Source organism: Kryptolebias marmoratus, linkage group LG24 (assembly GCF_001649575.2).
Source record: "Kryptolebias marmoratus isolate JLee-2015 linkage group LG24, ASM164957v2, whole genome shotgun sequence".
Taxonomy (NCBI): domain Eukaryota; kingdom Metazoa; phylum Chordata; class Actinopteri; order Cyprinodontiformes; family Rivulidae; genus Kryptolebias; species Kryptolebias marmoratus.
The window spans coordinates 19,650,980-19,664,272 of record NC_051453.1 but is presented as its reverse complement, the minus strand read 5'-3'; the positions used below and the strand labels follow the sequence as shown (position 1 = coordinate 19,664,272).

Below are 13,293 nucleotides of genomic sequence, written 5' to 3'. Positions count from 1 at the left end.
GCAGCACACAGTTCAAAAGCCTGCTTCTCTGATGGTATGTGGGTGCATTAGTGCTTCTGGCATGGGCATCTTACATATCTGGAAAGGCACCATCAATGCAGAAAGGTTTATACAAGTTTTAGAACTAACATGTGTTCCCATCCAGATGAAGACTTTTTCAGGGGAAGGCCTTGCATATTTCAGGAAGACAATGCTAAACCTCAAACTGCATCAACCTCAGCTCGGAGAAACAGATTCGTTCTAACCAGACAGTGATGCTAATGTCTACTCTGAGCAAGGCCAGGACTATAGCAGATTAGCCCCGCCTTAAAAAGAAGCATTTGCGTAAGTCACCATGAATTTTTGTTCAGATTGGAGTTGCTTTGGGACAACTTCAGTCTTGGCCACACTCATACTAGCCTTTCGCTGTCCGGTCAGAACTAACCTTGCTTTTTCCAAACCGAGGTCGTTCAGAGAGATATAAACAATAAGATAATTATTGGTCATAACCTCTTACCAAAAAAAAAAAAAAAAAACACTTTCAAAAATCCAACTCAATCTTTTAAAGTGTACTCATTATTTTTTTTTGGCCACTAGGGGCAGACAAAACATCGAGTCACACAGTAATACAAACACTACAAGCTGCTGAAATTGTATTTATCGCTCGCATCTCACTAAAAACCCTCAGTACTTTAGACTTGATGTGGTTAACGTGATACTGATATATATAATGTTTAGTTACACTGCAGGTCCATGCTTCATTTCAGCTATTGTAGCTCAAGAAAATCATAAAAACAATAAGATGAGTCATTTGCTGATCTCAGTGACTGGTATAATTAAAAAACAACAACAATAATGGTCGCTGCAAAAAGAAAACACGTAGATACGCAAGTACTCCATAGCAGGACAAACCGTCCTTGTAAACGTCACAAAACGTCAATAGAGTGTTTTGTCCAAAAACACCTATTATGTCAAGAAACCAAAAACTATAAAGCAGCTTAAAAACATCTTATAAAAACAGTTATAAGTGCTAAAGAGCAGTCACCTGTCATAGAGTGTGAAAACAAAAGCAAATGTAAATTTGGCCTAAATGCTTAAAAGAGCTGCGAAAAAGTCAGTGCATCTCATAAGTGCTTTTAGCTGACATTGTCTGTCACAATGTTTTGGTGGCAAAAATGTAGCCCATCCTTTTCAAAAATATATTACTAACTCCTTACAAAGTGTGCAGGTTTGACAGCCGAACTGTTACCGCTCATTCCTGTTTGTTTGGTCACCTAAAATGTGGCTTTGCCGTAAGGTTTTACTGCCAAGAGATAAAAAACTAAATAAAGAAATACAACAAATTCTAACATGCTGTACTGACAAGTGTCAGTACGCTTCTGTGAGGTGTTTCTTTTAGGGAGATATGCACATAAACCCAGTTTGCCAGTTAAAAACTGAAAATAATTTCCTATGTTACGTTTTGGAGAATATTTCCAAAAGGTAAAATAAAAGCCACACCATTACAAAGTAAATGCATTTTACACTTTGCATAGGTACTTTTTATGTTTACATATATTTATCTCCTTCACAGTGGAGCTAATGAGGTCAGTTATGTCCCAGGTGCATTGTGACAAATTGTACCTTGTTTCAAAAAACAACAGGCTATATAGTCTACTGTTTTTTGTTAAATATATAATCTTAACTGCTGTGTCCATTAAAAATGTAGATAAAACACAGATATAGGATATGTGGTTTCTTCCTGTGTAAACTCAGATCTACCGCGTGGCACTTAAAAAAAAAATCCCTGTTTGGGTCGAGGAGGGGCCATCGGGTCAGATTTCCATTGGAGTGCGACCCCTGATCCGCTGACGAACGCCTGTTAGAGCGCAGCCTGCGCGCGACCGCTGATCTACAAACAAGAGCGCGGCACGCGATCAACAGCTGCAGCCCATCCATATGATTTACAAATCGTTGGCCGAGCGGCAGGAAGTGCAAGCGAGTCCTCTCCGCCGTGTCTCAGCATCCTTCCCAGGAGTGAGGAGGTGGGGGGGAAGAAGAAGAGCAGCCAAACACGCAAAAGTTTTCGTTTGACTCGGGAAAAGAACAGCGGACATGGATAAAACTGAAGCGTTCGTTTGACTGTGGGGCACATACATTCCCCCGCAAAGATATTAGAATGATAACATAGCCCTCGCTTTAGGTGGTGTTTTGTGCGAGAGGACGCGACAACGTCAACAGCGGAAAAGTTTGAAGCCGTGGCGTCAGGCTATGGCGCGCGACAGTGAAGACGCCGGGGCTGGCAAAGCGGCTCCGAAAGTCAGGAGGCAGAAGAAGAAGAAACCCAAGGAGAACAAAACCAGGACCGTCCACGCAAACACGCTCTACGACAACGCCAAGGGGGAGGAAAACCCAAACAGGCACTACTCGAGCAACAAAATCAAGACCACCAAGTACACCGTGCTGTCATTCCTGCCGAAGAACCTCTTCGAGCAGTTCCACCGCTTTGCTAATGTTTACTTCGTCTTCATCGCTCTGCTGAACTTCGTCCCGGTCGTGAATGCCTTCCAGCCCGAGCTCGCGCTGGCTCCCGTAGTTTTCATCCTGTCCGTCACTGCCATTAAAGACCTGTGGGAGGACTACAGAAGGCACAGGTCGGATAAGGAAATCAATCACATGGATTGTCTGGTCTACAGCAGGTAAGCTCGGCTCGGCTCGGCTCGGCTCGGCCTGGAACCCAGCTGGTGCCAGAACCTGGAGTTATGCTCTCAGGCATCTTGTGCAGTCCCCATATGTCAAAGAAAGGCAGGCCAAACATAAACAATAAAGGCGCATGTCACTCTTCCTGTATGTCTCTTTTAGGCACGCAGTCTGTCATTTTCAACCCAGGTATCACAGAGAAGATGGCTTTATGCCACCTTCCTGTCAGACAGAAGCGAAAGTTGTTAGTTTGGATTAATTATGAATCAGTGTCCGAGCTGGTGACCTGTGTCTGACTAGTTTCCTGAGTGTGTTTGTGCAGGCTGTACTCTGCCAGTGAAAAGCAGCACTGTTGTCCATATGTACAGAGCAGAGTCCACATCCTTCAAAAGCCTCAGTGTTTGGAGGCTCTGAGGTGTCAGGCCAGGTTCTCACCCAAGTTGTTGTCCAGTTTCGACACCACTGAATTTTCCATTCATCTCAGTCTTCTGCAGCCCAACTTGGCTGAACTCACAACATCTGGATTGACCTGTCATCACACTCAGGCAGGGGCGCAGATAGGATTTTTGAACTGGGGGGGACCAATCTGTCAGTAAATGATTTGAACAGAATAAGTGGGTTTTATTATTATTTTTATCTGGGATTGTTACATTTGTGTACACAACAAAACACAACATTAGGTTTCCCACAACCACTGGGCAATTAGTCAAATTAATGGAACATTAATCATCAGTTTGTAGGGAGGGATGGGGGCATGGGGATGGATCGGAGTCACCATAAATCTCCGCGCCCCCCCCCGTCCGCAATGCAATCTGCACCCATGCACTCAGGTGTAGACATACAGATTCCCAAATGTGGGTTAATGCTTTTCATCTTCTCTATTGTAAGTAAGGAACAGTTCGGACATTTTCAAGTGGGCTTTTGTCTGAAAGTTATAATTAATATCTTACCTGTTGTAGATGGCTTCTTGAACGGTTCGGAAAGTTTTGTGTTTAGAGCTGACAGACTGTCACAGTCTGGTGACACGCCAAGTTGTTTCCTACTGACCCTTCTTCCATGCCTCCGTGTGTTTTTTTTGTTTTTTTTTGACACAACACCTGCCACCCATCCTACTCCCAGAAATTAAAAACAAAAGAAAAATGAACGTCGGAGCATCTCCAGTGTCTGATCATGTTGGTGTACTTTATTTTGAAAGGGTTATAAGGTGGAAACCACGGTCACAGGTGAGCTCAGCTTTACTGTGAGAACACGTACCCCACCCCCCACCACCATCCACCCCCTTCCCTCCACATCGATCCACTGGACCGGTGGAAACGAAGGAATGTAAGGATCACAGCACACAGCCCTGTACCGGAAGCCACTGTTTCATTAGAAAACTTGGATTGAGTAAACATTATTTCATGGCGCCTGACTTTTTTTTTTTTTTAAGCATAAACATGAAATGAGGCAGCAGTTCTAAATCACAAAGAGCACTCTTAGCAAATAAAGCAGAGAAATGCTTTCTTCTTTCAGCAGTTGGTTGTTGTGGTGTTAAATCTATTAGCCACGCATGAATAAAGTGTGTGTGTGTGGTGTGGTGTGGTGGGGGGGGCAGACATGCATTATGAGAGGCATGAATTGCTGCATGTTGGTCTTATGTCTGGATAGCTGGCTGGTAGGTGGACAGGGACAGGACCAGGGAAGCAAGACTGGATGTAGGGTTGAATATTCGAAGAAAAATTGAATATTTATAGATGAATTTGCAAAGTGCCATCCTAATACAGCTCCAATCTCCCAAATTCCGCATTAGTTCACCAATATTTAGTGGGCGCCTATGGTTATTTACAAGCTAGGATGTCACCAGCAGCGTCGCCATGTCACACTTTCAGGACTTCAAGAACTCACGTCTGGCAGGAAGATCTCAATATTCCTGTTGAAAGAACCATTTTGTGGTACATAGTGTGGTGTAAAGGTTTAATGATGTTGACTGCATGAACGGCTGTGAAGTTCTGAAGGTGGGAGTTGCTTTAAGACGGCTTTTGAAAGTGGGCCCATTTGGGTTGTCTCGACCTACAGGGCTAACTTTTCATACTGGCTGTGCTGGTGCATGTATTGTTTTCACCCCAAAATTTAGGTGCACCCACAATATTTCCCACCACTATTTAATTTAATTCAACGTGTTGATATGCTCTGACAACAAACAGTGATGTAAAAAAAAAAAAAACAACTGCTACCAGCCAGGCTTTGGCTGCAGTCTTTGCAGCTCATCACACTGGCCGTTCTGTTCCCGAGCCACAGAAACTAGACTAGTCAGTCTTTCCTAAAATCAGATATTTTGTCCTGTTTTTGTGCTCATAGTTGGCTCTTACTCTGAGGCTGATGCTATAATTTCCTCCAATGTTTAGCTAGGACCAAAGCAAAACAAGAATAAACAGCACCTTGATTTTATAGTTCTGAAGTAAATGGGAACACTATGTCTCTGTAGTTCACCTTTTTATAAAGTAATGGGAACCTGACAGGTTGATGCTAACTAGTTAATTATATTAGCCCAGCTTTATTGACCTCGCAGCAGAACGTTTATTTCACTGATAAACATGTAGCTTTTTAAAGATGTCTGTTTCAAAACAGTGTCACTTTAAAAAGAGCGATGAGGTGCTCCTTTTAGCAGAGAAGCCAGCTTCATTGTTTATGTACTTTGTCTTTGAATGAGGGAAACATTTAGGAAAGCTCACTGTAACAGGTAGGGGAGGAGGTGCGCTACTCTGCTCTTCTCCTCAGAACTTGATGCAAGGGAAAAGACGTGAAATGCTAGGTGCGCTGTTGCGACCAAAGAATAAAACAATTGGTTTTGTTTTTTGGTCACAGTCTGTTCGGACCGTCTGACAAGCAAATGACTTACACAGCTTCTTCAAAATATCAAAGCAGTCCATGCATAGATGAACGTTGCTTTTATGAAATGTTGGAGACTGAAGCTGTTTTGGGAAGAAAGCAAGCCACTTCGATCTTAGCTGCCAGGGTTTCCTCCAGAAAAGAGGCTAAGCCTGGTGGTAGGTGGCCATTTGCCGGCCGATCGCAAATTGTTTGCACCTATTTTCAATCCTAATTTAAGTCACATTTACAAATAAATTAAATTAACATAAATGAAAAAGTGCAAACAAGGCACCAACACATGTCTCACGACAAGGCCGATGAATAACAACAGAGAACTGAAAAACAGACAGATGCTGTACTGTACTGTGCTTTTTGTGGCACAGGCTGCATGTTGGATCACTACATGTAACAACAAAACAAAGCATATCTAATGCTGAATTTAGTAGCATCATTTTACTGATAAACAAGGATAAATTAGCACGCGTCATGTTAATATTTTCACTAAGTACAAAACACGCTTACCATATTCGGTCTTGTAAAGGCACCCGCTGAATTTTGGCTCAACTAACCATTTTTGGTTAAACCCACTCGTTCGGTGTTTATTGCTGTGGCTCCGACGACCTGCTTACTCCAGCGGTAGCTGAAGGTGGCTCAGCCTCAGGGCTCATTAGAGTCGTGCAGGGCTCCGCCAACGGCGTGCGGACCTGAGCGCGCGGTGTAGGTCAGGGGTGTCCAATCCTGGCCCTAGAGGGCCGCTGTCCTGCATGTTTTAGATGTTTCTCTGCATTGACACACCTGATTTGAATGACTGAGTGATTAACAGGCTTCTGCAGAACTTGAAGACCTGCTAAAGAGCAGGGAAACATCTAAAACATGCAGGATAGTGGCCCTCAAGGACCAGGATTGGACACCACTGGTGGAGGCGTTTATACTTGGCGCTTACGTTGGTGCAGTATTCTCCGAAAAGACGGGGCAGTACGCTACGTAACCAGTGGAAATACAGTTTAAAAAAAAAAAAAAGAGAGAGAGAGAGCAGATTTTCTGGCTGTGATACAGAGAGGATGTTTAAACTTAAAGCATTCAGTTTGACTTTCATTGCTTTATTAGCTTTAGTTGCGACTCACCCATCACAGGACCAACATTTCTTCCCTCTGTGGTCTATAAACACTCCTTTTTACCGACTGCAGCAGTAATCTCCTTCCGTGAGTTTTGAGCTGTTTGATTGTCTTTGGAATCTCTCATAGAGGGATCATATAAATGCTGATACAGGCGAACAAGCTCCGCTAGAGAGCCAAAATCGTCCATTTTGAATGGAGCGCAGTCCGCGCCAAGTTACAAAAATTGGGAGGTGCACGAGCACGTGACGAGACACTGTGCGGGCCTTCTCGCAGGGGCGGGGACAGCGCGATTGCATCACTGTTGGCGCACGCACCCTCGCCTGGCGATCAGCGCGTCAGGTTGATGCGGGTGAAAAAAAAAAGTGTGTATAAAAAAAATGACGTATTTTACAATAAACAAGCAGAGCTTAGCCTGGCGGCGGGGGAGGGAAAGCCTGGCGGCCCACCAGGCTTATAATACACTGGCTGCATTCAGACTAGCCATTGGCTTGTCAGTCCTGGTGGACCTAAACTTTATTTTTCAAACTGGGGTAAAACAAAACTATCTACAGCAGGTAGGATATTATTCATTTATAACTTTTTCACAGAACCCCACTTCATAATGTCCAAAATATCCCTTTAGGAGTATTAAATCTGGGGACCTATCAGATTAACATAACCTGTAAAAACTACTCCAGAGTGTTTGTAACAGTCCTGCAGATATTCATTTACTTTATAACATAGTAAACGGAATTCTGTTCAAAATGTTCACACACAAAATGAGAATTACTTAAATGAGGGAGTAGACTCTTTTATTTTTATAGCTATGAAAGCCTTCACAAATATCACACAGTAGTGTGTTGGTGTCTAAAGGAAAGACAAAGGTAAAGAAAAAGGCTGTCACATATGTGCTTGAAACAACTCAGCTGACTTGACCTCAACCAACAAAATAATCACTTGTGTAAAACTGTTTTCATTTTTACCGTACGATTTAGGAAATTTTGACAATTATATTTTGGCTTTGTGCTGTTTTGTCAGCCGTTTTTTTTAATTTTTCTAATGATTTTTAATAATGGATTGAGGTCATAGTAGTCACAATTAGGGTCTCCAAATTTTATGATTGTAGTTTTTACTTGCTTATTTGCTTCTTCACAAACTAACAACTCATGTTTTACTTCCCACCAACATGACGGCAAATGTAGTTTTCTTTTATCAGCTGCTGCTACTTTATTTTACCCGTAAAGTCAGTAAATATTGAATGTTTCAGACACAAAATGGATGCCTCTAATGCCATATCGTTGGTTTCTTGAAAATCTGTATTCATGACGTTTGACTTTTTTTCTTCCTGAAAATCCACTTATCAAGTACTTGAAAGTTGTTGTTTTTTTATACTAGATTTACTTAGAGCTTCTTCTAAGCTGCTGCTAACAGTGAATGTCTTTGAAAAATCAGGTCCTAAATAATTTTTTTAATTAACAGAAATGAAAACATCACCGGTAAATGTCTTCATCTAGGAACTCTATAATCTGGGACTTGTATTTGTAAAAGTAGCATTTGTGTGAAGTTATACTTTGTTCCGGCAGAGTGGAGAAACGCTATGTGGAAAAGTACTGGAAAGAGGTGCGTGTTGGAGACTTTATCAGGCTACGATGTAATGAGATCCTACCCGCCGACGTTCTGCTGCTGAGCTCCAGCGACCCGGACCGCCTGTGTCACATTGAGACCGCCACACTGGACGGAGAGACCAACCTCAAGCAGAGGCAGGTCGTCCGTAGCTTCTTTGACCTGGTGAGACCCAAACTACTCATTCTTGACACCAAAAATCCCCAGACCTTTTTAGTTCTTGCTAGGTTTAGAAACTACAAGAACGTAAATATTCTTGGTATAATAACAGAAAGATTTAACAAATTATTAAACCGATGCTTCAAATGTAGCAGCTATATTGGAAACAGTAAAATGAACCTATGGTTTAACATTGCTGCTTGATGCCTCTGTACATGCAAAATAAGACCTATTTGTCCTTTGCATCTACTAGGTCATTTTAACTAAAGCTTTGTTTTTGTTAAGACACAATCAAAAAGGTAGCAGGTTGTTTTGGCGGTTGTAAAGAAAAAAAGGAGACAGTGGGTAAACTAGCAAACTTAATTATTTGTGTGCCATCAGACCCGCCGCCATTACCAAACTCCTCCAATCTTCGTCTGTATTTGACCTCAGCTGTCTCTTCTGCCCTGTGGTTTTGCAGTAATGCCATCTAGTGACAAGAAGCAACAACAGCAACTTTCACTGTGTAAACCTCAGAACACAACATCTCCCCTGTTACCCAAACAGACATTCTTATTTCTATCAAGCAAAAGTAGTTCTAGCAATGTATCTACTTTGAAACATGTACGTTAATTTTAGAAAAGAAATACAACTAATACCTTAATTGAGCGTTTTTACACAAATAAACACTGATTTATATATTTTCATTCACAATAACGTATGTCAAAAAACCTTAATAATCCCAGGCTGCTGACCAACAAATAGCACAGATGCTATCCTAACATTGAAAGTACCACAGAAAATCTACCTTTAGTAATCAGCTGTGTGCTTTTTGTTGACAGGACTGTGAGTTTGATCCGGTAAAGTACAACAGCATCATTGAATGTGAAAAACCCAACAACGACCTGAACAGGTTCCGAGGCTACATGTGAGTACTGCTGGCTGAAAGAGATCGCTCCCGCCACACTGTTGCCATCTTTAAATCGACTGTTTGGATATAAAGGTGTCAAGTGTGACTTGTTAATTTAAATTAAAGATTAGTTAACCCTAAAGAGAATATTAATTAGTCATGTTTTGAAAACGATACAAGGGAGACGTTCTTCACGCGTTTAATGCGCTGAGCCAATGCCAGTGGGGTCTGCTTCACGCCTCTTTTGGTTCCACGGTGCTCGCTTCATTTCTGAAATCTCCCGTCTCCGCGGGACGTGGCCGACTCCATCTGTGATTTAGGATTTGCCAGGGGCAGCGTAAAGACAGACTGGCATGTGCGGCCGATTCGCAGAACTGTTTAGTGAGTGAGTGGGGCAGAGGACAAGAAGCTCCCTCCGAGGTTGACATGTATTCTTTGCGCAGAAGGAGACCAGATACTGCAGGTATTCAGTTGCCAGGCTACAGTGGAGCACAGGGCACAGCGTCTTGGCTCGGCTTTGCTTTATTACATTACAGCCAATGACACCCAGTTTAATCTCACTTCCTTTCAGGGAGAGAAAGCACTCTGTGTCTAACAGCTTATTATCAATATCTCTAACAGTAGAAGCTGCGAACTCTGCTGAGCTTTGAGATCAGGGACATTCTTATTAATATGTGATGGTGATGATGTGTCAGTCGACTTGTTGTCGAGGGCCAAAGGATGAACGTTCCTGTTGGTAAACATGTTGACAGATGACACTACAACAGAGATGAAATTCTGCTCCCAAGTAAAGGTTACAGAACTGTTTCACAAACACTTGGAGCCTTTATTTCAACTTTTATTTGCAACAATCTTATCGGCTCTTTGTTTACTAAAGCTTAACATTTTGCTTTTGTTAAAAAGCATTTCCTGAGGCGTGGGCTCACTGGGTACAAGCTGAATTCTGTCTTTGTACAACATAGCCTTTCTGAATGAGCCTGCCATGCTTTAAATGGATATTCAAACCTTTCTTAAATGGGGTTTTGTGAAACAAATAATATCTTACTTGTTGTAGACAGTTTTTTGAATGACCTTAGTTTGTAGCAAGAATTTACAAGTAACAGGATTGAGGAGCTAACAGCTAGTCCAAATGCAGTTAATACGAAAGTGGATCATTAAAAATAGTCCAATCAAAAATGAGAAAATTAGAAAATGTCTAATATTTCTGCCAGAATGGATAGCCATATAATGCAAAACTGACTAACTGCTTTAAAGAATAACTTTTGTATAAACCGCTATGAAACTCTGTAGATTCAAGTTGTTTTAGGACGACAAATTCTGCTTTGGAAGTTGGTTTCACGCAGACCGTGTTGCCAAGCTAATCCTGTTTTGTCTGAGCGGACCCAGTTCCAAAGCAGATTTTGTCGTCCTGTCCTGAAACAACTTCAGTCTTTAAAATTTTAGAGCGTGTCACGCAAAGTTAAATCTTTGAAATTAAATAAAATCAGTTTTTCATTAGGCAGTTATTTTGACAATAATAACATGAAATCTTGGACAAAATTAACTTCAGGTTGCACCAGATGTAGAACAGCTACCTGCTGCTGCTAAAACGTAATGTAAAGCTGACAGTGGCGTAAAGGTTTGCATGAACTGCCATGAAATGACTAGGACTGGAGCTGTTTTAAGTAGCAAGGCCACCTGTACACTCACAACCCATTTATTCTATATATGTTCTTAATCAGTTAAATAAACAATGCACGGCAGGCAGCGATCAAGCTAATTCATTAATTTCTCAACTCTGATCAAATAAAACATTTTATGACAGATGTCGGCAAAGAGCTGAGTAGGAGCTGGCACTTTCGACTGCTTTGCTCGTGTGTTATCCAAGAAGGAATAATCTGAAAATTTACAGCCAATCAGAACGATTCCTCAGCTTCAGCCCGGTGTGAGAACAGGAAGTTAAACACAGGACTTTCTATTGTTGCGCGTTTAAGAACTGTATTCATTTAGACCAATTCTGATCATTTTTTGACAATAAATTGGTAACTAGTAGACCGATTTTAAAAATTCAAATTGTGTTGGGTTTGTCTTTAAAAGATCTATCTAATGGTATTAAAATATGTTGTGTTTGATGAGGTTATAAAAATCAGGTGGGCTTGCTATTTTCAGATGGCAGCAGCTCACCGTTGGTATTGACTGGGTTTGGACTAGCCGTTAGCGCAGCTGTCTTGTTTCTTGTAAACTATATTTCTGCAAACTGAGCCTGTTAAAATAGCTATCTACAACAGATGAGATATTAATTCTTCATAACTTTACCACAGAACCTCGCTACTAAAGGGTCACAATATCTCTGCAAGCTGACAAGTCTTCAGTGAAAGTCGAGGGTCCTTAATGAGGCTGTGAAATGTTCTGTTGCAGTGAGGATTGGTGCTGAGGTAGCGTACCTCTGGTCCAGTTGGTGCCATGATCATTTAAGGGGGGGATGACTGAAGTGCTCAGCAGATTAAAACAAATGTTACAGTTTTTATTATTTAGGAAGAGGCAGAGAGAATAAATTTTCACCTCCGTGTTCACACAAGCGTCTTTTGTAGTAATTTGTTTTATGCATCCTCCAACCTGACAGAATCCATCGAAGTGGCAGAAGAGATGCACTTTACAAAGACAACCTGCTCCTGCGAGGATGCACTATCCGCAACACGGAGGAAGCCGTGGGAATAGTCATTTACGCAGGTCAGTCTCCACAGTGTCCGTGTTGTCCTGTGTCACAAGCCGCCTAGGTCCCTGTGATTAAGGCCCCATGTGTCTCTGCAGGTCATGAGACCAAAGCCATGCTGAACAACAACGGGCCCCGTTACAAGCGCAGTAAGCTGGAGCGACAAATGAATGTGGATGTGTTCTGGTGTGTTATCATCCTGCTAGTTATGTGCCTGTTTGCTGCTGTTGGTACGTAAATCAGCAGTTTGGAGAATTTTATTGTGTGCCAACTAAATTTCTTTTAGAAAGTCTTGTTGAAATAAAACTGAACTGTGGGTGGGGCTCTGTTTTTAATCCTCTCATTCTAAAGTTTGCTGACCTTGTGGTGTTACTGTTCCAGGTCATGGGCTGTGGATGTTTCAGTATGGAGATAAGAGACCCGTGTTTGATGTTCTTAGTCCTGAAGGGAAAGACTTATCGCCAATCTTGTCGGCCATTTACCTCTTCCTTACCATGATCATCGTCTTTCAGGTACAAAACTGAGAGAAGCTTAAAGAAAAGCACTGATAAAGCGTGCAAAGACACGCGGTATCTGTAAGTGTAAAAGGTAGCACAGATAATCAAAGTGTTGGCTGTAGTTACTCCAGCCTTCTGGGTATATGACCTCCAAACCTTTATCTTCACCTAAAGTCTGGAAAAAGCTGCTTCATGCTGCATGTTACCTCTTTAATACAAGATCAAATCAGTGAAAAGTGACACTGAAGACCTATTGATCTGTTTGCTTTCAGGTTAGATCATCAATGAAAATGTCACCCCGCTCTGTTTCAGATAGCACAGCTGGGTTGTGATGTCAAATAGTTTGAGACGAATGAGAAGTCAGTGGAGGTAGCGGCGTGCAGAAACGCTAACCGTAATGTCAGGAATGCCTGTTGAGACACTTCGAAGTAAACACCAAAACGTTGGCATTCAAGCGCACAAGGACAGCAAAAGGGACTGAACTGGCCTCACACGTGTTATGACTCATTTCTCCCCACAGTAATGCTTTCTGGAAATTTCCCATCATGGTTCATAACATTTTTTTTTAAGCAGTCGTTCCATTTGTAAATCATCGATTTATTGATTTGGAAGCAAATGGAAATGCTGGAATTTTACCACTTTTTGTCAGACGTGAACTCAGGTACCCTTTGCCCCTATATCATTTTTTGTTCAACCATTTCTTCACTGTGATTTTAGCTTTAGCTTACCAAACTTCAGTTTTTCTGCTATTTCAGCCATTGTTATTGTCCACTGGCATGAAAGGTGGGCGATTATGTAATTGCCATTGTCTGTGTGTGTGTGTGTGGG

General features: G+C 41.9%; 1 protein-coding gene across 2 annotated transcripts in view; it reads left to right on the top strand.

Moving 5' to 3' along the window:
* Positions 1 to 1,981: 1,981 nt before the first annotated feature.
* Positions 1,982 to 13,293, top strand: part of atp10a (ATPase phospholipid transporting 10A) — a 41,801-nt gene continuing 30,489 nt past the window's right edge. Inside the window, exons 1-6 of one of the 2 annotated variants that reach the window (XM_017423372.3) lie at positions 1,982 to 2,657; positions 8,189 to 8,393; positions 9,209 to 9,294; positions 11,879 to 11,985; positions 12,067 to 12,117; positions 12,350 to 12,480. In XM_017423372.3, coding sequence (XP_017278861.1) covers positions 2,230 to 2,657; positions 8,189 to 8,393; positions 9,209 to 9,294; positions 11,879 to 11,985; positions 12,067 to 12,117; positions 12,350 to 12,480 — 1,008 coding nt within the window. In that variant the 5' untranslated portion in view covers positions 1,982 to 2,229. Of the gene's footprint in view, positions 2,658 to 8,188; positions 8,394 to 9,208; positions 9,295 to 11,878; positions 11,986 to 12,066; positions 12,199 to 12,349; positions 12,481 to 13,293 lie in introns of both variants that reach the window. The other variant, XM_017423371.3, reaches the window with a different exon arrangement.